Source organism: Haliotis rufescens, unplaced genomic scaffold (assembly GCF_023055435.1).
Source record: "Haliotis rufescens isolate VD_foot unplaced genomic scaffold, xgHalRufe1.0.p SCAF_25, whole genome shotgun sequence".
Lineage (NCBI taxonomy): Eukaryota > Metazoa > Mollusca > Gastropoda > Lepetellida > Haliotidae > Haliotis > Haliotis rufescens.
Genome location: NW_025963946.1, coordinates 5969083 through 5995212, shown reverse-complemented (window position 1 = coordinate 5995212; position 26130 = coordinate 5969083). Strand labels below are relative to the sequence as shown.

The 26130-nt window shown below is 41.6% G+C and overlaps 1 protein-coding gene across 2 annotated transcripts; it reads right to left on the bottom strand.

Moving 5' to 3' along the window:
* Positions 1-3346: 3346 nt before the first annotated feature.
* LOC124123171 lies at positions 3347-13507 on the bottom strand. Of its 2 annotated transcripts, XM_046486446.2 has the most exons (7): positions 13416-13507; positions 12784-12949; positions 12281-12369; positions 11608-11682; positions 6640-6833; positions 5255-5318; positions 3347-3901 (listed from the first exon to the last, which is right to left on the bottom strand). In XM_046486446.2, the coding sequence occupies exons 3-7, from the start codon at positions 12360-12362 to the stop codon at positions 3816-3818; spliced, it is 501 nt and encodes a 166-aa protein (XP_046342402.2). In that variant the 5' UTR covers positions 12363-12369; positions 12784-12949; positions 13416-13507; the 3' UTR covers positions 3347-3815. The 2 variants fall into 2 exon arrangements, with proteins under 2 accessions (XP_046342402.2, XP_048258128.1); XM_048402171.1 differs by lacking the exon at positions 12784-12949.
* Between the last annotated feature and the right edge of the window lie 12623 nt (positions 13508-26130).

Sequence of the window (26130 nt, the reverse complement as noted above, 5' to 3'; positions counted from 1 at the left end):
CTACCATCTGGATAGAATAGCCTACAATAGAGGCTGGTACTTTGATCCCTACCATCTAGGTAGCATAGCCTACAATAGAGGCTGGTACTTTGATCCCTACCATCCGGGTAGAATAGCCTACAATAGGGTCTGGTAGCATTGATCCCTACCATCTGGGTAGCATAGCGCACAATAGGGGCTGGTAGCTTTGATCCCTACCATCTAGGTAGCATAGCCCACAATAGGGGCTGGAACTGGTAGCTTTGATCCCTACCATCTGGGTAGCATAGCCCACAATAGGGGCTGGTAGCTTTGATCCCTACCATCTTGGTAGCATAGCCCACAATAGGGGCTGGAACTGGTAGCTTTGATCCCTACCATCAGGGTAGCATAGCCTACAATGGGGTCTGGTACTTTGATCCCTACCATCTAGGTAACATAGCCCACAATAGAGGCTGACCTTTTTTTTCATCCAAGGAATAATACAAAGAATTTTTAATATCTTGAAAAAGTGTGTACAAAATAATGATTCTTCTCCAATCAATAATATCACATTTTAACAAAACAAAATACTCAAAATAGTTGCATATGGTTTCATTCATGATGGACATCATGAGCATTGATCCAGGCAATTGGGACAACATGTATCAACCACGACAGCAGTTGGGATAAGATGACATGCATCAACCAAGCTTGTGACCCTGACCACCCGATCCCGTAAGTCGTCTCTTACGACATGCTGAAGCCTATATACATGATCTATAAAACCTGCTGAAAAATAACAATAAATAATAAAGGAATGAAGATGCACAACAGGGATAGAGCATCAATATTGCAGAAAACATAAAATGTGTTCAGAACACTCTTACTAAATGTAAAATGTCATTATGATGTCGTTGAGCAATGGCAAAAATCGTCACAGCACCAGTGAGAATATGGCATTCAAACAGCTGATTCACGCATGTTTTACATCTGCATCACCTCCAACTAAAGCACATTTTGGAACCTCACCATATGTAAACAATACTGAATTGACGCTGATGTTGGTGTTGATACATCTTGAAAGCAGACATGGATAAAATGTGATATCTTTCTTAAAAAAATGTTTGATTTGTTAAACATGATGTTCTCTTGGGTCTTTGATAGGCATTTAGAAGTTGGGAGAACGTAAAGCCATGAGACATTATACTCAACCATAGGTGAGGTGAAATGGGGTTTAACGTCGCGTCCAAGATTATTGCACTTATATAGCGACGTGTATACTCAACCATAATAGGTTTAACATAAGGACAGTATTAACATGATCAAAACATAAATTAAGTAAGTAAGAACTATTTACAAATTAAAACAAGATCACAGAGCTCCAGATGTAGACAGAAATTGAGAGGATGTGAGAGTGAATGAGTATCTATGTCAATGTTCATTTTCTTTTTTAGATTAGCATGTTGATCGAATGGATGGATGGTTGAATGTTTGTTTGTTTGTTGTTTAACGACCGTACTCAGCAATATTCCAGCTATATGACGACAGTCTGTAAATAATCCAGTCTGGACCAGACAATCCAGTGATTGACATCATGAGCATCGATCTACGAAATTGGGAACGATGACATGCATCAACTAAGTCAGCGAGCCTGACCACCCAATCCCGTTAGTCGCCTCTTAAAATAAGCATGGTCGCCTTTTACGGCAAGTATAGTCACCTTTTACGGCAAGTATAGTCACCTTTTACGGCAAGCATAGTCACCTTTTACGGCAAGTATAGTCACCTTTTACGGCAAGTATAGTCACCTTTTACAGCAAGTATAGTCACCTTTTACGGCAAGCATGGGAGTGATTACTGAACTGACCTGAACTCAGGCCACCATCGGCAGCAATAGAGGTACTGCACTGATACATCAATATATCATTAATAAATACATCACTATATACAATTATACAATATATATCAACAGATTTACCGAGCAGTGGCTTCACTAAACAAAGATACAGGACAGGGTTCAGTTACAAGACATACTGATAGGGTTCAATAGCAGCATAATAATTTTACAACATTTGGACAATTTTCTAAGTGTTCCAAATCTTTTACTATTAAAAACCAAATTCCATTTTGTACATATTTGGTGAAAAATATTTTCTTATTAGGCTTAAAAAAATAAAAGAATTGGTTCTCAGGCAAAGACTTTTGAAAAGATAGTGAACTGTCAACCTAGGAATGGGCCTCCCTGAAAACAAGCATACAAACTCCTATTGCTGCCATTACCATACCACGAGATGCACAGTAAAGGGAAGTAACTGTGTGCTATATTGGATCGCATTGTTTTTAAGTATTCAGGTTTTTTATTTTTTGAAAATGGAAATAAATATGAAACGTGGCACACTATCTGATGATGAGGGCGGTGCCTGAGATCCAAGAATATTTTTGTTTGAGCTGTTTCCACTTTTGAAATAGTGGACAGATAAATTGATACTGGAACTCATTACCAAAATCAAATGATTCACAAAATGAACATTTTCTTTCAGGTAAAGGTATTTTTTTCTTCATGACTGTGATTGGAGATTCTGAATTTAATAAGTCTCGACAAATATTTACTTCCATATTCAAATAATTTTCGAAATTCAGGGATTCATTTTTAGCTATGGTATACGTGACTCCTTTGTAAGATTTATCTTGTGTGTCTTTCCAGCATTGTAAATTGATATAATTTAATTTCTTAACAATTTTTTAAAATGATAATACATTGATTTGATTGCTTGCTCCACCAGATTCTGTTTTGTAATAGTGAATTCTGCAGGGTGACGCCTAGGTATTCATAGGACACAACATTTTTCAAAGCATCTAAGCCAATTCCATGGTATGGTGGTGAACACGTTTTGACCCTCAAAAATCATTACTTTTGTTTTTGAAACATTAACCTGAAGCTTCCATCTGTCACAATACTTATACAAAGAGTCTAACATGGTTCGCAAGTCCTGTATATTTGTAGCCATGAGATGGAGATTATATTTTCAATTCTATCACTGAATTCATTTGGTCTTAACTGGACGCCTTTACATAAGTTGTACAAAAGAGCTTCTTCCAAATCATTTAATAATATAACAAACAAAAGGGGAGACAGGTTCTCTCCCTGTCTAACACCATTGTTTACAAGAGAGGTGAGGTGAAACTGGGTTTAACGTCGCGTCCAAGATTATTGCACTTATATAGCGACGTGCATGCATCTGTGTGTGTGTGTGTGGCTGCATGTACTAGTCCCGACTGATGCCGATTTATAGTGCTAGCTCACTGAGATACCATGCCGCAGTTTAACATGAATACCCCACTCCGACTGTGACACTGAGCTGACCAGTCTTTATCTAAGCCCCTTAATGCCGAGCGCCAGACAGGGTAACAACAAGTACCATCTTTTAATGTCTTTGGTATGACGTGGCCGAGGATCGAACCCCGGACCTTCCGCTTTTCGGGTGGACGCTCTACCACAAGACCACCGAGGCAGCCTTTTCAAGAGAAGAAGCATCTTAAACTATCATGACACAAAACATGACATGACAAGGTGCTGGCTATTGTGACACAAGCAACAGGGAAGACAAGATGGTTGATGATGTGATTATGGCACAGTGGGGTTAAGTCTCTGTGCTTGTTTCTTTGGATTTCTATAGTCTCTTCAAGTGTCCTCCTTTTCCAGTGGTTGACCTTGGTGTCGAGAATGTTGGTTTCTTGCGAGGAAATAACATGGTTAGGATTGTTGATGAGGTGTTCCAAAACAGCAGACAGTGAGTGGTCCCGTGTTCTTTTATTTAGGCATTATTCCTGTTGTTCAGATTCATTTGGTTTTGCTACTGTCCATCAAACTGAACCTGGTCAGACTGGCCATCCTCTTCCCGAGCTTTGTCCATTTCCTCAGTGTAATCAGCTGGTCGCCCTGTAATCAATGAACACATAGTTTTTCGTGTACCAAGGAAAAGCTGCATAATAACAGGTTTGAAAAATATCCATGTTTGTCAGTTAAAAAACCCATAAGAATTTGGAACTCTGTTTTAAGTTCGTAAGTTAATAAAAATAATGCCGGCTGAGTGAGTGAGTATGGTTTTACGCCGCTTTTAGCAATATTCCAGCAATATCATGACAGGGGAGACCGGAAATGGGCTTCACAAGTTGTACCCATGTGGGGAATCGAACCCGAGTCTTGTGCGTGACTAGCCAACGCTTTAACCACTAGGCTATCCCATCGCCCCTCTTGTTGTCTGGAATACAAGTACAAAATTAGTCTGTCAAGTCCTTGCACAGAGTAGCATTTCTCATGTTCTAACTTCCCTGTGTTGTGTTCTATATGCCCGTTTTACCAACTTGCACTTTTTATGTTGGTACTTGATAACACATCGTTTCACAATTTCTCCATTTTCACCCTTTCTCTCACCCCTATCAACTTCTCGAGTTATTTCTTAAAAATAGATAAAGTTGAAACTTGGTGTGATGTCTTCCAACAGCTGATATTTTTCACGTGCTGAAACATACTTTATTACTTGCCCGTGAAAAGATCACCCGTTTAATAAACATACAGCTTTACTACACATTGTGTAATACCAAAACGCGTGCTTATGTACTCTCGGAACACGCTACACGAACAAATATTGAAAGCTCTCAACATCCCTTGGCTTATTCAACGACATTGCGAGAGCAGAGATGATAGATCACTGAGAGGAGCTTATGCACACACGATGACCCCAGCAACCTTGTTGCTAGGTTGACGTCACATGGCATTGTTTCGCCGAAGGATCTTGCAACAAAATTCCACAAATTACGTCATCGGTATTGTGACGTGAATGTAAACTTTCAGGTGCAAGGCCCCGTTCCACAAGGTGATCGTACGGTTGCGCAATGACAGTCGTTGGTCTAAGTTAAAGTATATGAGTTGCGATAACCTTACGCTAAGATAATTTTTGTTGAACGGACGCCTGAATTCTAAAGGTGGACCGTTTGATGGTATTAAATTCATACGTTTCAACTTTTGACGTATTTGAAGTATTACTGTGTTAAACTCAGTTGGATTATGCCGTGGATCGTGTAGGTGTCAGCCCATTCACACTCAACAGTATAATTCTAAAAACATTATAAATGGCAAGTAATAAATAAAATACTATACTCGCTCCCGTGTAAAACCAATTTTATGAAACTTGTGAATCGTTGTGGTATCTGACTCGCTTTCACTCGTTTCATAAAATTGGTATTACACGCGAGCTCGTTTAGTATTCTATATGTATCACTGCCAACCTACCTTCAATGGAGTACGCTCCTGCCTGCATCTGTCCGGGGCTGCCATAGCCCGAGTCCTGCTGGCCCTACAACCACAAATGCCAACACTATCTTACATTCTATTTGTTGAACCCTAGGTTAAGAAATAAAAAACATAATTTTCAAAGAAATTAAAAACCTTGGGTCAATTATAAACAGATATGTTCAGCTGTATCCCACCCCCCTTGCTTGTACATTAAAAAAACTAAAATTTCAACAAACCCACATCAATGAGAACAAGGAGACAAAGTCATCTTTTTCATCTTCACAGGTCACTTGCGTAGGTACAACATAAAGGCTTCCTCTGTGAGGTGGGAACACTTAGAACATGGATTGTCTAGACTAGTCAGGTGATCAGGTTGTGGAGGCTCAAAATACAGGCTTATAGTGCCTAACCCACTTGTTTGGGGGGTGACATGGTGATGCTGGGATGTGTTTGTGTGAATTATTTTTAGGAGCTGGAAACTTTGTTCAAACACGTATTCACATAGGGAATGAAAGATAGAGTGAGTGAGTTGTGTTTAACGCCGCTTTTAACAGTATTCCAGTTATATCACGGCGTGTCAGCTTAATGTGGGAGGAAAGCCCGAAGTGATGCAGGTCTCAGACGGTTACCACTTCGTGAAACCCACGAGCACGGGTATGGTGCTGACAAACCTAGAAACATAATCGGGGCGGACCGGGATTCGAACCCACAATCATAGGTTTCTGGCGTGCCCAAGGGACGCAACTCTGCACAGCGAATAGCGGCGCCTTAGACGACTGGGCCACCCGTGCCCCCGGGAATGATAGAAGAAGGATGAATAGCATAGTGTGAGATAGGATAAGATTAAAAATCATATATGTTTTAGCCTCCATCTTCTCCTCTCCCACTATTTTCATTGGTTCAGACACTGATTTCTAAAAATTCATGACACATATGTATTGTTGTGTAATATTCCAAAGACATTATAGAAAAAAACATCACCACTTTTCCAAATTTCTGAAAGGAGCAATTTGTTGTCAAACCTACTACTGATTTTTGACAAACTTGGGTCCAATTCCACAAAGAAATCTTAACAGTATGACGATAACAAATCTTTGTTTAAGGATGCAAGGCAGTTAGGATACTTGTAGTGGCTGACTGTTCGCACGGATCTCTTTGCAAGCAATGAGCATGTGTTAAGTTCCTAATAACACCACCACACAACACCTGCTCTACCTGTTCCTTGAATTTAGATTATTAAAAATATAACTTTGGTTCTTAAATATGGTCCCTATTCCATGAAGCAGTCGAAACCCAGAACTATGGCACATCTCTGTTTTAAGTTTGTGAGAGTTACCGCAGTGCTTAAATTTCTTGGAACCGGGCACTGCACCAAAACATACCTCTGTATGAGGGACGGGCACTTCTGGATCCCCGGCAGCTGTGGGCGATGCTGCAGGTGCAGCCTGAACTAATACAGCTGCGGAGCAGGGGTCAACTTCGGCAACTGTGCCAAATTCCTCAGGGTCGGTTTGAGTAGCACGGTCTTGGGATGCCATCAATGGTCCATGTGGCCGCCTCTGTCTCCTTCTGGACCCTGACAATACAAGGAGAGGGGGGCACAGTTAGAACAGAAGTCCAATACCTTCGCAAGCTGTCAGTTTAATTCAACAGTAGGTGATTAACAAATTAAACCACACAAGCCTGAAAAACTCAAATCTGGACCAGGAAAACCAGTGACACGAAATGGAGAAAACATGGAATTTTATTGGAGAAAAATTGGTTGTCAGGTCATTTTCACATGTCACCAGGGATCAAAGACATGTCATCAGGTCGTAGACTCATGTCACCAGGGCTCAAAGACATGTCATCAGGTCAAAGTCATATGTCACCAGGGCTCAAAGACATGTCATCAGGTCGTAGTCACATGCCACCAGGGCTCAAAGACATGTCATCAGGTCGTAGTCACATGTCACCAGGGCTGAAAGACATGTCAACAGGTCGTAGTCACATGTCACCAGGGCTCAAAGACATGTCAACAGGTCGTAGTCACATGTCACCAGGGCTAAAAGACATGTCATCAGGTCATAGTCACATGTCACCAGGGCACAGTGACATGCCATCAGATCCTAGTCACATGTCACCAGGGCGCAGGTGCAGTGACAAGCCATCAGATCGTAGTCACATGTCACCAGGGCACAGTGACATGCCATCAGATCGTAGTCACATGTCACCAGGGCACAGTGACATGCCATCAGATCCTAGTCACATGTCACCAGGGCACAGGTGCAGTGACATGCCATCAGATCGTAGTCACATGTCACCGAGGCACAGGTGCAGTGACATGCCATCAGATCCTAGTCACATGTCACCAGGGCACAGGTGCAGTGACATGCCATCAGATCGTAGTCACATGTCACCAGGGCACAGTGACATGCCATCAGGTCATAGTCACATGTCACCAGGGCGCAGGTGCAGTGACAAGCCATCAGATCGTAGTCACATGTCACAAGGAAACAGATGCAGTGACATGCCATCAGATCGTAGTCACATGTCACCAGGGCGCAGTGCAGTGACATGCCATCAGATCATAGTCACATGTCACCAGGGCACACTGACATTCCATCAGATCGTAGTCAAATGTCACCAGGGCACAGGTGCAGTGACATGCCATCAGATCGTAGTCACATGTCACCAGGGCGCAGTGCAGTGACATGCCATCAGATCGTAGTCACATGTCACCAGGGCGCAGGTGCAGTGACATGCCATCAGATCGTAGTCACATGTCACCAGGGCACAGTGACATGCCATCAGATCGTAGTCACATGTCACCAGGGCACAGTGACATGCCATCAGATCGTAGTCACATGTCACCAGGGCACAGTGACATGCCATCAGATCGTAGTCACATGTCACCAGGGCGCAAGTGCAGTGACATGCCATCAGATCGTAGTCACATGTCACCAGGGCGCAAGTGCAGTGACATGCCATCAGATCGTAGTCACATGTCACCAGGGCACAGGTGCAGTGACATGCCATCAGATCGTAGTCACATGTCACCAGGGCACAGGTGCAGTGACATTCCATCAGATCGTAGTCACATGTCACCAGGGCACAGGTGCAGTGACATGCCATCAGATCGTAGTCACATGTCACCAGGGCGCAGGTGCAGTAACATGCCATCAGGTCATAGTCACATGTCACCAGGGCACAGGTGCAGTGACATGCCATCAGGTCATAGTGACATGTCACCAGGGCACAGGTGCAGTGACATGCCATCAGATCGTAGTCACATGTCACCAGGGCACAGGTGCAGTGACATTCCATCAGATCGTAGTCACATGTCACCAGGGCACAGTGACATGCCATCAGATCGTAGTCACATGACACCAGGGCACAGTGACATGCCATCAGATCGTAGTCACATGTCACCAGGGCGCAGTGACATGCCATCAGATAGTAGTCACACGTCACCAGGGCGCAGGTGCAGTGACATGCCATCAGATCGTAGTCACATGTCACCAGGGCGCAGGTGCAGTAACATGCCATCAGGTCATAGTCACATGTCACCAGGGCACAGGTGCAGTGACATGCCATCAGATCGTAGTCACATGTCACCAGGGCGCAGGTGCAGTAACATGCCATCAGGTCATAGTCACATGTCACCAGGGCGCAGGTGCAGTAACATGCCATCAGGTCATAGTCACATGTCACCAGGGCACAGGTGCAGTGACATGCCATCAGGTCATAGTGACATGTCACCAGGGCACAGGTGCAGTGACATGCCATCAGATCGTAGTCACATGTCACCAGGGCACAGGTGCAGTGACATGCCATCAGGTCATAGTCACATGTCACCAGGGCACAGGTGCAGTGACATGCCATCAGGTCATAGTGACATGTCACCAGGGCGCAGGTGCAGTGACATGCCATCAGATCGTAGTCACATGTCACCAGGGCACAAGTGCAGTGACATGCCATCAGATCGTAGTCACATGACACCAGGGCACAGTGACATGCCATCAGATCGTAGTCACATGACACCAGGGCACAGTGACATGCCATCAGATCGTAGTCACATGTCACCAGGGCGCAGTGACATGCCATCAGATAGTAGTCACACGTCACCAGGACACAGGTGCAGTGACATGCCATCAGATCGTAGTCACATGTCACCAGGGCACAGGTGCAGTGACATGCCATCAGATCGTAGTCACATGTCACCAGGGCACAGGTGCAGTGACATGCCATCAGATCGTAGTCACATGTCACCAGGACACAGATGCAGTGAAATGTCATCAGATCGTAGTCACATGTCACCAGGGCACAGGTGCAGTGACATGCCATCAGATCCTAGTCACATGTCACCGAGGCACAGGTGCAGTGACATGCCATCAGATCGTAGTCACATGTCACCAGGGCGCAGGTGCAGTGACATGCCATCAGATCGTAGTCACATGTCACCAGGGCACAGGTGCAGTGACATGCCATCAGATCCTAGTCACATGTCACCAGGGCGCAGGTGCAGTGACATGCCATCAGATCGTAGTCACATGTCACCAGGGCACACTGACATTCCATCAGGTCAAAGTCACATGTCACCAGGGCGCAGATGCAGTGACATGCCATCAGATCCTAGTCACATGTCACCAGGGCACAGGTGCAGTGACATGCCATCAGATCGTAGTCACATGTCACCAGGGCACACTGACATTCCATCAGGTCAAAGTCACATGTCACCAGGGCGCAGATGCAGTGACATGCCATCAGATCCTAGTCACATGTCACCAGGGCACAGGTGCAGTGACACGCCATCAGATCGTAGTCACATGTCATAAGGGCACAGTGACATGCCATCAGATCGTAGTCACATGACACCAGGGCACAGTGACATGCCATCAGGTTGTAGTCACATGTCACCAGGGCACAATGACATGCCATCAGGTTGTAGTCACATGTCACCAGGGCACAGTGACATGCCATCAGGTTGTAGTCACATGTCACCAGGGCACAGTGACATGCCATCAGGTTGTAGTCACATGTCACCAGGGCACAGTGACATGCCATCAGGTCGTAGTCACATGTCACCAGGGCACAGTGACATGCCATCAGGTTGTAGTCACATGTCACCAGGGCACAGTGACATGCCATCAGGTTGTAGTCACATGTCACCAGGGCACAGTGACATGCCATCAGGTCGTAGTCACATGTCACCAGGGCACAGTGACATGCCATCAGGTTGTAGTCACATGTCACCAGGGCACAGTGACATGCCATCAGGTCGTAGTCACATGTCACCAGGGCGCAGTGACATGCCATCAGGTTGTAGTCACATGTCACCAGGGCACAATGACATGCCATCAGGTCGTAGTCACATGTCACCAGGGCACAGTGACATGCCATCAGGTTGTAGTCACATGTCACCAGGGCACAGTGACATGCCATCAGTGCTCATCGCTGTCCCACCAGAGCACAGTGACATGCCAGACGCTGGATGTTGAAAGTAACATCCCTCAAAATTGGTGTTAATCTGCCGGCACAAGACTACTAAATGTTGAGCCCCGTTACGAACTTGTACCAAATTTCAATACTCTTGGAACAAAAATGGTTCAATAGTGGCTGCCATTTTGAAAATCTGATTTAAACCTCTTGAACAAATTTGGGTTTCATTTATGTGGTAACGACTATGTGAAGTTTCACATTCAGTGGTACAGTGCTTTCTGAGGAGGTGGCGTTACGATGAACAATGCACAAACATGCTACAACATAAACTCACTAGACTTTCAGTCAGGAGAGGTAATAGTGGGTTGGTTTGTTATTTAACGCTGCACTCAGCAATATTCCAGCTATATGATGGCGGTCTGTAAATAGACGAGTCTGGACCAGTCAATCCAGTGATTGATATGAGCACCCATCCATGCAATTCTAAAATATTCAAAAATAAAAAAACGTATGAAAAGTACCTGGTCATAATTCTTTCAACATCATGTTCAAAGCAATGATGTCATCTCTGAAGTAACTTAGTTGGATCTACATATTCACACAAAGTTCAGTCACAAGTTTCTTTCATTTTTTTAAATGTTTCATTGCTAAGTCTAAAATATGTATTTAACCTTGAAGCAAAGTGAAATGTTATTTCCTTGCACTGAAAATAGACAAGGCGAAACACTGATGGTAACAGACAGGCTGACTTCATTCAAAAAATATATTTATATGAATATCGACAATGTTTTGTTCAACAACAAAGATTTAAAAGGTACTCTATTTGCTGGTCCACAGGGACTAACAGTCAGATGAATTACCGGTCCAGGCCTAATTTTACCAGTAGAAAACTGGTAATTACCGGTAAACAGGAACACTGGGTGAGTTACCTTGATATCCATGGAGTTGCTGGACCGTTGGCCATCCATGCACTATCACCAGCTCTACATGTATGTACCAGAAAACTGCAACAAAATGTGTCCTTTACTATACAGTCAAGTCCCGTTAATCCGACATGGTTGGTTGCATATGATTATGTCGGATTAACGAGTATGTCGAAATTAAGTAATATCAACGTTCATCATAAAAAATCGGACAACTTCATGATAGCTAATGATACAAACACATAATAAAAAAATGAAAAATGAAATATTCATATTGTTATGTTACATTGTTAGCGGAATATGTTTTCTAAACATGCAACCTCTGAAGCTTAACACAAAGCAACTGTTACTGACTGAATGACTGATTCAAAATACTTTAAAAAGCATCGTCTGGAATGGAAGTCACCAGTTTGAAACTGGTGAGTAAAAGCTCAAGAAAGCTGCTATCTTATTGGCTAATGTCCACTTCTTCTTAGTCGTTTCATTGGTCAGTCATAGTTCGCGAAAGGTCGCTCTGACCTGATCTGTAATGGGATGTCCTCAGCGGTAGCGAGAACTTATATCTGATTTTAATGAGATAGAGGTAATCTAAGCATGTGATTAATCCTGTTTTGTTTACATATAGCATTAATTGTTTATTTTAAGCAAGTTATATTTACACAATAAATACAGGTCTTACTGGTGATTTCCTGTTGATCGTCTCTCCACAGTACGAGAGAGAGTGTTACACCAAAAGTTTGGGTTTCAAAAGGCACAGGCATGATGAATCTGAAACACAAAAGATAGTGTTAAAAGATGTATGTGCTGCAGCTCAGAGGCGGACGCATTGTAAATAGGATTCAAACCTTTTGCATGAATTATCATTGCCCGTAAAAGGCGACTTTGCTTGTCGTAAAATGCGACTAACGGTATCAGGTGGTCAGGCTCGCTGACTTGATTGATGCATGTCATCGATCCCAAATGTGTGGATCGATATTCATGATATTAATCACTGGATTGTCTGCCATTCTGCAGGTGGTGCTTCTCTATCTGCAGTCTGTCATCAAGTTGTCTGTACTTTAGCTTTCTTGGACGAATTTTCCCACCAGACTCTAGCTGATGGATGGTCGACTCGACGTACGCTTGTTCGGCTTTGAAAAATGATACACTCTTGAAGATGTTTGGATGAGGCGCACCAAATACCTTCGCAATCTTGCTGTGCCACCCCTCCACGTAATTTGTCGTTCTAGGTCTGTGTTGTGTTGTGGTGGTTCTACCCAGTAGTCGGTGACGTAATCTGCAAACTTCAGGACTCGGTCATCCCCCAGAGGGGCGTATTCAAGGGCACTCAGCCACACAATATGCTGGACTGGAACAAGTGGAAGGGAAACAGCTCGATTCACGAAACGATAAACATTCCGATCAAATCAATTATGGGAGCAAATTTCATATAATTATTAAGTAGTGGACACATTTCACAAGAGTGAACACTTGTGAGAACATTTGACTTATCACCGCAGTGCCCACTGTACAGGTGAGAACATTTTAGCTGATACGGTCCCCCACTTAATCCCTAATCCCCCCACTGTCTTCCCCATGTTGTTTTAGGACCAAAAACCAAAAGTGGGCAGAGTGGGGGGACACCGTTGGATCGTGAAGCGAGAGTCACCAGAGCGTGCGGCACGGTAACGGTGTAACGAGACAGCAGTGGCACTATGGTAGTCCACTGACAATACAAGTTTTGAAATAAAACTCTTCTTTGTCACAATTTCTAACATGAGTGGTCGCATCTCTGAAATTCACCGAATGTCGATCGTTGATGTGATATGGCTTACCGTTCTTCAAATGATTACTTTCTACCAAGAGATAACGATGAACAACACGCTCAATGCTCCTAGCCCGACATTACAACATTCAGGTCTCCCGGACTGTGGCGGATACCATACTAGCCTAACGACTACTCTTTACTCTGTCAATGGTTCGGAAACCGTGACACTGGACTAATAATCATTCGTCCAAAAAACGCACGAAGCATGCCGTAAACACGTGTAACATCTTGTCGAAATAACAGAAATGATTCTACCATATCCCACATTATACAAATAACTCCTCAATTTGTAACATTTTTAATATATATTCCGTTTTGAATACAATCCAATTAACCTTCTCATGTGAAATAAGACAAAACCTCTCAAGTAGCCGTTTTCATTTGCGAAATTAAAAATATAGGTCATTTGTGAGTATTTGTAGAGCGCAACACGGTATAATGAATATAACTGGAAGTCTAAAAAAGTGATAAATATATTCACGTCATGTTTTTATTATAAACCAACTGACGTAACACCAACACCTGTAGGTAGTGGTCCAATAAGTAGTACTGGTTGTACTCGGGAACCCAAGCTCCTTCACTGTGAGGAGTTTGCTCGGGAACGGAAATGTTTTTCTCGGAAGCACGTGTGTAGAAGGTTCTAGAACCACACCGCGATGTTATGTTACTAAATATAGACCGAGCACACCATTAGACCGACCCTCAGCGTCATGAATTCTCTTCTCCCGATCATATTAATGCTAGGCTCCGCCTCCATCCAAGGCCTCGCCCCCAACGTGAAAGCGTAATGCGGACACCCATTTTGCCAACAGAGAGCGCTGGCATAACCAGTGACAGATTGGCGGACACCATTCAGACAAATTAGAAGGTCACTTCTCCATAAACCACAGCAATAGGCTCAAAAGCAAATATAACATATTTGATACATGTATTATAAAATATTGACAACAAGATAGCTATAATTGCAGCAATGGCTGGTGATTCAGCGGTCTGTTTCAACATGTTGATAATTTTATTTAGTACAGAGACTATATATATATACCGGTATATGGTCTCCTATTAGTAGTTAAATTTTATCATAGAGTATGACATCGCTCAGTATATATTTGCTGTGAGATGGAAGTTGTTTAAGAAATATATAGTGATTACCAAGAAATATATAGTGATTACCTTTCGGACCTGTTAACTTATCGATTCTCCATTTTTGATAAAATATATTTTTAGCACTCTTTCAACAGCTATGACAATCCATTCGTTATGGAGATATAGAGGTACGAGCCGCAAATATTTAGTAACTGCTCTGTACAGATAAGCCATGGGTTAACAGTCGAGTTTGCGTTCTATCATGAACTTGTAAATTACGTTTGAAATGTTTTTTCTAGTTCAACGACGACTGTGACTTCAGTAACGTCTCCTGAGCACTGCGCGTCGTTATTGTATGTGAGTGAGTGAGAACTTCTTTTGCAATATTATCCCAGTACTTGGCCATTTTCTTTGAAATTTGATTAATTAAAGATACTCTCCTCAGTTCACCATAATATACAATGACGTTTGGGTGAGGTGATATGAAATTGGGTTTAACGTCGCGTCCAAGATTATTGCACTCATACAGCGACGTGTATGGACGTGTGTGTGTGGCTGCTTGTACTAGTCCGACTGACGATTCATAGTGCTAGCTCACTGAGATACCATGCCGCAGTTTAACATGAATACCCCACTCAGACACAGTATACTGACTCCGAGCCGACCAGTCCTTGTTTTACCCCCTAATGCCGAGCGCCAGACATGCAGGGTAACAACAAGTACCATATTTTAAAGTATTTTGGTATGACGCGGCCGGGGATCGAACCCCGGACCTTCCGCTCCGGGCGGACGCTCTACCACAAGACCACGGAGGCGGTCTCCATGAAGTTTGGGGTTGAGAGAGAGAGAGAGAGAGAGAGAGAGAGAGAGAGAGAGAGAGAGAGAGATTCTTTCTCCTTCTTATACTACTTATAGGACTTTGGGGACGTAATAGCTCATACGTATACTAGCATAAAAAGCCTCCGCTTGAATTCATTAAAATTTATTTATTTTCCTTCAAACTTGTGACGATTTGGACTTTAACGGAACCCTGAGAACATATATACTACAGGAATCTGAATTTCTGATTTAAACATGAAACGTGTATGCCTTTTTTCACTTTCAAACACACTTCTTCCACAATAAATATATATATATATATTTACTAACACCCTCTCTCTATATATTTATACATATCGGTTCATAAAGATAATATGGGATTAAAACAATGACATTGTAGGCCTTTTCACTGTAAAACACATCTCTATATCACGTATGTAAATATGGTGTATTTATATAGAGAGAGTGAGTGAGTGAGTATGGTTTTACGCCGCTTTTAGCAATATTCCGCAATATCACGGCAGGGGGACACCAGAAATGGGCTTCATACATTGTACCCATGTCGGGAATCGAACCCGGGTCTTCGGCGTGACGAGCGAACGCTTTTTAACCACTAGGCTACCCGACCGCCCTTTATATAGAGAGATCATCGAGTGTTTGGTAACACAAAAAAACACAGATTCATTGTACTTGTGTATAGAGGGGATTTTGTTAGTTAAAGGCGTTCAGCCTCCTTTAGAAGTTCAGATACCCGGGCACATACATACAGTAAATACCCGAGAAGATCCGGGGTAGAATAGGTCTTCAGCAACCATGCTTGCCGTTAAAGGCGACTATGTCGTAATTTTAAGAAGCGACCAACGGGATCGGGTGATCAGGCTCGCTGACTCGGTTGATGCATGTCATCGAGGGGGGGGGGGGGGGGGGGGGGGCAAATACGGTTATTCATTTCTTGTTAAAGTTAACTTTCACAAGGAAAAATGTTTTCTATAAAAGAATCTAGCCCCCCCCCCCCCCCCCCCCCCCCCCCCCCCCCCCCCGGCTGGGCTACGGCACTGGATTGACAATACATGATACTCATCCTTAATTAGAGTTAAACCTTTGGAGTGGCAATACAAACACACACGTTCTTCATATGGGATTTTAGAATGTCTTCCAGTTTCAACTGCAAGTTTAAAGTTGTTACACCTGAACATACATATTAATCGTTTATAATAAGCAGAGATTTCACATGATAATAAGTATTTTTCGACATTAAGGAGAGATTTGTACTGTGAGTAATATTTGCATTTAGATGAGAGCTTTTGTTCGTCTATTGTGTCAGTTACAATATTCCAGCTATATCACTACTAACTGTAAACAATGGAGCCTGCCCCGGCACACGGCACACCAGCTTGGTTGAAAGTATGAGAACGAACTACCCACGTTCGTCAGCTTGTAGTCTGTCTTACAGACCCTGATACAAATATATATCAAAAATAGCCCATGCAAGTCTATAATGTTTGGCAAGTCTAGATCACTGCAGTATCACTGAAGAGAGTCACTGGGCTCCTTTTTATTATATTTTTATTAAGATAACTGAACAACTGTTTTTTTTATGTACGATATGTTCATTTCAGAGACTAAATGTTAGTCTAGTCAGCTTGGTTAATGCATGTCTGCGAATCCTACAGTTGCATCGGCCAATGCTCAGGATATCAATTACTTTGTTTGTTTGTTTGTTGTTTAACGCCACAGTGAGCAACACTCCAGCTATATGACGGCGGTCTGTCAATAATCAAGTCTGGACCAGACAATCCAGTGATCGATATCATTGGCACCGATCCACGCAATTGGGATGCGATGACATGCATCAACCAAGTCAGCGAGCCTGACCACCCGATCCCGTTAGTCGCCTCTTACCACAAGCATAATGTCAGTTACTGGATTGTCTGGTCCAGACTCGATTATTTACAGACCGCCGTCATATAGCTGGTATATCGCGGGGTTACCCAACAACTATACCAAAAAAGACCCTAAATCTGTATGTAAGGCAATACATTTTGACAAATAGGCTGGAGATTTAGGTTTACAGGAAAGCGAGCGTTTCGCGTGTTCTGTGTCATCAGACATGTTCACATCGATCTGATGCAAAAAAAACACAAACTAGTACAGTAAAGTACGGTTATAACGAACTCAAAGGGACTACAAATTTTAGTTCGTTTTAACCGTAGTTCGTTATAAGCATATATACAGCATAACTACAGCAAATAGTCGGGACCAAAAAAGTAGTTCGTTATATCCGTCAGTTCGTTATAAGCGTGTTCGTTATAACCGTAGTTTACTGTATATATATAACGAAAATATTATGTGTGCTACACAAAACGCGTGTGACTTGAAGTTTGACATCAATTACAATTTAATGACTTTGAAATTGATTCCTATAATGAGACCAGTGGGTTGTCAATAGCTGTCACTCAAGTGTCACCTGTGTCACCGGGATAGAGCATCGATTGCAATATGGGAGAAGCACTTGAATGTTGGCGTGGTAGGATGTTTTATTCTCAATAGACGCAACACACGACTTATTATATCGGGATCATATTTGTCAAGAAATTTGAAGAGATTGCTCATTGTGAAGTGAGAGAGTGGGTGAGTGGTTATACGCCGGTTTTAGCAATATCACGGCGGGGACACCAGAAATCGGCTTCACACATTGTACCTATGTTGGGAATCGAACCCGGGTCTTCGGCGTGACGAGCAAACGCTTTAACCACTAGGCTACCCGACCGCCCCTCATTGTGAAGCTTTTGCGCTACACATGGCTGGAAGTTTGTTTATTTGTTGTTTAACGCTGCACTCAGCAATATTCCAGCTATATGACGACCGTATGTAAATCATCGAGTCTGGGCCGGACAATCCAGTGATAGGCATCATGAGCATTACAATAACTTCAGCTTCCAATTGTGGTTGGTTTGTTGTTTTACGCCGCACTCAGCAATATTCAAGCTATATGAATGCGGTCTGAAAATAATCGAGTCTTGACCAGACAATCCAGTGATTAATATCATGAGCATCGATCCACGCAATTGGGATCGATGACATGCATCAACCAAGTCAGCGAGCCTGACCAACCGATCCCGTTAGTCGCCTCTTACGACAAACATAGTGTCCTTTTACGGCAAGCATGGGTTGCTGAAGACCTATTCTACCCGGATCTTCATGGGTAGCTTCCAGTGGTGAACAGCACACAAGTAAATTTATTAGGCAACATGTTCAAGGGACATAACTCAATGTTAAACCATGTTTAAGTGAACAGCAACAGCTCCATTCTGCTTAGTTTCTGAGACTGTAAAACATTTACAAGGTCTTGTTTACATTTATAAGGTGCAGCAATATTCGGTAAATCCATAATTCGCAACAACTGATATTTTAACATTTGAATAAAATATGATACTCATCTTAAATTTCACAACCATTACCTTTTTTACATACACAATCAGACACCTGTTTAATATATGATCTTCTGAGAGGGGTTTATTTTTTAACCAGCAAAGGCATCCCAAACAAACGTACCCGCCTCTTACGTACCCATGTCGGGAATCGGGGAATCGAACCGTGTCTGACAAGTGAACGCTTTAACCACTGGGCTACCCGACCGCCCTCATTAAAATGAAACGATACATCTACATTGGTGCAGCCGTGCTTTGCAAGTTTTCATGCTACGATTAGATACAAGAGAATTTTTTTTTTATATCGATACAAAATGATACAATCGCTAAAATAAATTACTTTCTACTCGTTTAATAACCTCAGTGTTTAGTCAGTCAAATATCGCAACGTGTTGTAATTAGCGTTTCATGTTCACTACTAAAAATAGCCCCAACAATCAAGTATCAATAACTAGCATTTCCTTTTGAACCTGCTCAAGCAGTTTACGCGATGTGACCTAAATATGCGTTTTGCAATGCGTATCATAACCTGTGTTATACAGTGGTAGCTGTTTATCTGTTTGGAGATATTTTACCTGGGCTTCAATTAATTAATGCTATTCATTGTTTTAGTATTAACCCAGTCTATATCCATTTTTTTCTGAAATTCCACTTTTGTTAGATCCAAGGTGTCAGCCACCATGTGGAGCACATGTTTGATCCTGATCCAAGTGAACCAGATTTTTTAGCCTTGTAAATTGACTTTGTGTACCAGACCCAGCTTGTTTCAACTGTTATTAAACGTACCCATGAACCACGCAACAACCTGTGTATCATGATACACATCGTATCATGACCTGTGTATCATGATACACATCTTATCATGACCTGTGTATCATGATACACATCGTATCATGACCTGTGTATCATGATACACATCGTATCATGACCTGTGTATCATGATACACATCGTATCATTACTTGCGTATCATGATACACATCTTATCATGATACACATCGTATCATTACTTGTGAATCATGATACACATCTTATCATGATACACATCGTATCATTACTTGTGTATCATGATACACATCTTATCATGACCTGTGTATTATGATACACATCGTATCATTACTTGTGTATCATGATACACATCTTATCATGACCTGTGTATCATGATACACATCGTATTATGACCTGTGTATCATGATACACATCGTATCATTACTTGTGAATCATGATACACATCTTATCATGACCTGTGTATCATGATACACATCTTATCATGACCTGTGTATCATGATACACATCTTATCATGACCTGTGTATCATGATACACATCGTATCATTACTTGTGTATCATGATACACATCTTATCATTACTTGTGAATCATGATACACATCTTATCATGACCTGTGTATCATGATACACATCGTATCATTACTTGTGAATCATGATACACATCTTATCATGACCTGTGTATCATGATACACATCATTTTATGACCTGTGTATCATGATACACATCATATCATTACTTGTGAATCATGATACACATCTTATCATGACCTGTGTATCATGATACACATCGTATCATGACCTGTGTATCATGATACACATCGTATCATGACCTGTGTATCATGATACACATCTTATCATGACCTGTGTATCATGATACACATCTTATCATGACCTGTGTATCATGATACACATCTTATCATGACCTGTGTATCATGATACACATCGTATCATTACTTGTGTATCATGATACACATCTTATCATTACTTGTGAATCATGATACACATCTTATCATGACCTGTGTATCATGATACACATCGTATTATGACCTGTGTATCATGATACACATCGTATCATTACTTGTGAATCATGATACACATCTTATCATGACCTGTGTATCATGATACACATCTTATCGTGACCTCGCTGTATCGGTTCACCCCAGAAGATCATGTGTGATCTCAGTGGGTAGTGGAACCCTATACCACTAGGCCATTTTGGCCCATTAGGGCAAATATTGGCATGATCCCAAGTCAATGAATAACACAATGCAATTACATGTATGTCCAATTTTATTTTGAATAATAATGTGAAAAAACAAATTCATCAAATGTGGCAGAGTAACAATCAGTTTGTCATATTTAATTTCATTAAGGGATCCACTATGTAATCTTTGGAGGGTGTTGCTGGGATTCTTGTCAGAGATAATTTTTTCTGTAACTGAAATAGACTCCTATCTTTCCCGCAACACAATTTCCTCAGGACATTATGCATGTCAAGTGGAAATGTTAGGCTAAAAAAATATACCGTATTCGACGTAATAAGCACCCAGGGCGCTCTCAAAATTAGAAATAGGGGGCAGGAAAAAGCTACACTAGTTTGAACAAAACCCTCCCCCTACCCATCCACCCCAAAAAATCATTGCCTGAGAACCAATTCTTTTATCTTGTTAAGCCTTAATAAAAAGAAATTCAATCCTAGCACCCACCTCCGCAGAATATCAGGTTTACATATAAAAATATACAAATATTCTCAACTGCCAGATTATTTATTACAGATTTGACAGACAAATACTTTCTCAGACTATGAAGTAATAACAAGTTGCTTCTCACACGTAACAAGAATTGGTCCCCTAAACAACATTTTTTTATGAGCAAGAATACTTATGAATAAAAAAAATATGTCTTATTTTGCAAAACTATTTCAACCTTAGTTTTAAAAAACACAACTTAACAGGAATGAAATTGATCCGAATCCATCCTAACAAATAGAAACAAGACACAAATACTGGTTATTATAAAATGTAACAAGACATGCATGGATATATGACGATGATAGCACTACACATTAAAAAGTTGTAATTAAGGAATAAAAATGGAATTCAAATGAATAAAAGCATATGAGTTATTTAAAATAGTGGCCTTACTTAATAGAAACAGGATTTAAAGACAAATGCTTAAGATGCTAACATGCCTTGTATAAAAGTCAAACAGTGGTTGGAATAGTGAGTGAGTTGGGTTCAACGCTGCTTTTACCAGTATTCCAGTTATATCACGGTGTGTCAGCTTAATGTGGGAGGAAAGCCCAAAGTGATGCAGGTCTCAGACGTTTACCACTTCGGTGAAATCCACGAGCACGGGTAAGGTGCTGACAAACCTAGAAACATAATCGGGGCGAACTGGGATTTGAACCCACAATCATAGGTTTCTGGCGTGCCCAAGGGACGCAACTCTGCACAGCAAATCGCGGCGCCTTAGATGACTGGGTCACCCGTGCCCCCCCTGGTGGGAATAAAAGGAATAAGAGGCCCTGATGGTTTTGAATTTTAGCAAACCTTCATCATGACCAGAACAGAGAAATATGAAGGTTTTGTTTGTTTGTTGTTTAACGCCGCACTCAGCAATATTCAAGCAATATGACGGCGGTCTGTAAAAATCGACTCTGGACCAGACAATCGAGTGATTGATGTCATGGGCATCGATGCACGCAATTGGGAAACGATGACATGCATCAACCAAGTCAATTAACCTGACCACCCGATGCCGTTCGTCGCCTCTTACAACTAGCCTTGTAATAGGGTAGGTGTTGACATATGAATAGTATTTGACACTGCCATGTATAGTCTCATTTAAAAATATAACAAGAGTTTGCCACTAACGTGGCTATATCCCCCGCCCCTCTTGCAGAATTTATGACATAATTAAATCTAAACAAACCCTAACCTTTTTTAACCGAGGTGGAACTTGTCATGGAAATTGTGAAAAAAAAAGAGTTTGGAACCTAAGTCCATCTTGCTGCCATTGAAAGGTAAAAAAATAAAAATTTCTAAAATTTCTAAATAACAAAAGGCACCAGTTCAGCATGTACCTGACAGAGCTGCAAAGTTTGATGAAACAATATTGAACGGTTTATGAGTTATGCTCCGGAAATGAACCCTACCCTCACAGAACCTAAGTCCATCTTGTTGCCATGGAAACGTAAAAAATAAAAATTTCTAAAATATCTCAATAGCAAAAGGCACCAGTTCAGCATGTACCTGACAGACCAGCAAAGTTTGATGAAAAAATATTGAACGGTTTATGAGTTATGCTCCGGAAACGAACCCTACCCTCACAGAACCTAAGTCCATCTTGTTGCCATGGAAACGTAAAGAATAAAAAATTCGAAAATTTCTAAATAGCAAAAGGCACCAGTTCAGCATGTACCTGACAGACCGGTAAAGTTTCATGAAAAAATATTGAACGGTTTATGAGTTATGCTCCGGAAACAAAACGTGACGGACGGAGACCGTTTCTATATCCCCCGCCCAACGAAGTTGAATAAAAATATTTCTTCCATAAGTAGATATCCTCTAAGTGTTATAACAGTGTAAAAATAGCTCAGTGTTCCTATCAAAAGTTGAGTGGTATAAACAGATACTGTAAAAAATATACACCATAGAACAATAACAGTTGGTTGGTTGGTTTGTTGTTTAACGCCGCACTCAGCAAAATTCCAGCTATATGACGGTGGTCTGTAAATAATCTAGTCTGGACCAGACAATCCAGTGATTAATATCATGAGCATCGATCCACGCAATTGGGAAACGATGACATGCATCAACCAAGTCAATGAGTATATATCATACAATGTGTGAAGCCCATTTCTGGTGTCCCCCGCCGTGATATTGCTGGATTATTGCTAAAAGCGGCGTAAAACCATACCCACTCACTCCTGTATTCAACTGAATTTCATCTTGTCTCATATAAACGTATCAAACATCATTTGTAAATTCTTACAATAACAGAATGTATGTGCAGATTTCAAATATCATATCAAAAGACTAAATTTGATTTAAAATGTTATAAAATCTAAGTAGAAGAAAAATTTCATTCAAGTATAGTATGAGTAAACCCATAATTTTGTTTTCAAAACTGAACAATTCTTTAAAATCTAATTATATTCAACACATTCATGCAACAAACAAATAATCTGACCCACATTCTGAACATGTTTTTTCACAAACTTAAAAAGCAAGAAACAAAACCTGGCCTAAACATACAAACAGAGCTAGTGATCCCTCGCTACAACGCTACCTTCGGGGTCCAAATAATTGATGAGCGTTATAGATGAACAGCGGTTTAACAAAGGTCAAGTCGTAGGTGGTAGATGACCAACGAAACAGTACATGCTCTGCCTACCTAACACGATCTATGTTGCACATTTCAGAGTTTAAAAAAAGATTAGAATAGTAGTTGTTTATGATTCATAGTCTAAAACAAGATTTATCGAGTGTTATGTGCTTTAAATGAAACATATGGTATCCCTCCTTCTAATTCAGGTGAATAAACAGGTATAACAAACTTGGTCAATAAAAGTATGAAATTTGATATAAAACATCACTAGACATGTATTTCCTGCTCTTCAAGGCATTGTTTTACATGCAGAGATTAAGATTACCGTGTGTACTTTCTCGTAAACTAAACTTGAAATAGAATTCAGCTGTGCACATGTTTCTTAACAATCTACAGGTGATTCAGTGAAAAAGTACCCAATGATACAACTTCAAGGAATTTTGAACCAATGGTCCGAAGAAATTGTATCTGAAATTATTATTTTATCAGGAAAAATATATTCCAATGTCATCTTATTTTAGTTGCTGTAACCAAGTTAGCGCTATATTGAGGAGCGCTATAGCAAGGGACCACTGTATAACTCATATAGGTCTATTGAAGGGAGCAGTATGTATTTCAATGTAGGACAGAAAACCTATATTTTCAGAGACGGAGCGTTAGTCTACCTGTGATGGAGATGCTGTTCAATTTCAAGGTCAAATGATGATGACAAGAACCGGGGAATTGCGTTAGATCAGTGCCCCTTTGTGCTGGAAGATTTTGTCGAATTGAAAACATTTGAAAGATCCTACCTTTAACTGCTCCCTTAAACCTTTCAAACAGATAATTCAAAAAGCTGCTACAAGTCATGTTCCCAAGGCAAGTGAGTTAACGATGATAAAAGTCCAGTTTTCACCCTTGCCGAACTAGGCTGGTATTATGGAGTTACATTTTGGCTGGACTATTGAGTCTATGCATAGTCCAATCAAAATCGTGCAACCGATATCGAAATCCGGTTTGTAAACTGTCATGCAGATTTCCGTCGATTGCAGGATTCGCAAAGCATGTGCACCGCCAACTCGTTGTCAATAGATATTTTCTAAATCTTTTCATGTTTTTAATGAAGGTGCTCACATGATTTGATGCACTTCGCGATGTAAGACTCATTTTATCACAATATAGATCTTGTTTATCAATCAGATCGTCTTGACTGAGTGCCACCATTTTGTTTGAAGCAAATGCAAGTGATACGAGAGGTGGAATCTGATTGGTCCATAGGTGAGTCATAGAAGGGACATAACTCATAATAGCAACTGGTGGCGCTACGATCGAGCCCAGGAATTCCAACCTAGTTCGGCAAGGGTGGTAACTGGACTTTTAAGGTCAGTTAACTCCCTTGCCTCGGGAAGATGGCTACAAGTAAACAACTAATTTCTGACAGGCACTGGACATAACTTTTTGAACTACTATTTCTACAGACTGAGGGATAAGGGGTGTGGAAATATCAAAATTATGAAGTCAACTAGGGCTGGGACGAGTCCAAATTTACTACCCGGGTACCTATCCACCTATTACCCGACCCTACCCGGGTACCCACTGTAGGTCTCAAGAAAAAGGTACAAAATGTCTGATTGGGAAACGTTTGACCGTACTCCTGTCAAAATAAATTTAGATGCACCCATCTCCCTACTACCCAACCCTACCCGGGTACCCACTGTAGGTCTCAAAAGAGAGGTACAAAATGTCTGATTGGGAAACGTTTGACCGTACTCCTGTCAAAATAAATTTAGATGCACCCGTCTCCCTACTACCCGACCCTACCCGGGTACCCACTGTAGGTCTCAAAAGAGAGGTACAAAATGTCTGATTGGGAAACGTTTGACCGTACTCCTGTCAAAATAAATTTAGATGCACCCGTCTCCCTACTACCCGACCCTACCCGGGTACCCACTGTAGGTCTCAAAAGAGAGGTACAAAATGTCTGATTGGGAAACGTTTGACCGTACTCCTGTCAAAATAAATTTAGATGCACCCGTCTCCCTACTACCCGACCCTACCCGGGTACCCACTGTAGGTCTCAAAAGAGAGGTACAAAATGTCTGATTGGGAAACGTTTGACCGTACTCCTGTCAAAATAAATTTAGATGCACCCGTCTCCCTACTACCCGACCCTACCCGGGTACCCACTGTAGGTCTCAAGAAAAAGGTACAAAATGTCTGATTGGGAAACGTTTGACCGTACTCCTGTCAAAATAAATTTAGATGCACCCGTCTCCCTACTACCCGACCCTACC

Coding starts and splice junctions, on each gene's coding strand:
- LOC124123171 (XM_046486446.2), bottom strand. CDS start 12,362: ATGCCTGTGCCTTTTGAAACCCAAACTTTTGGTGTAACACTCTCTCTC. Junction 6,834..11,607: donor GCAACTCCATGGATATCAAG/GTAACTCACCCA, acceptor TTGTATTGTCAG/GGTCCAGAAGGAGACAGAGG. Junction 3,902..5,254: donor AGGAGCGTACTCCATTGAAG/GTAGGTTGGCAG, acceptor CATTGATTACAG/GGCGACCAGCTGATTACACT.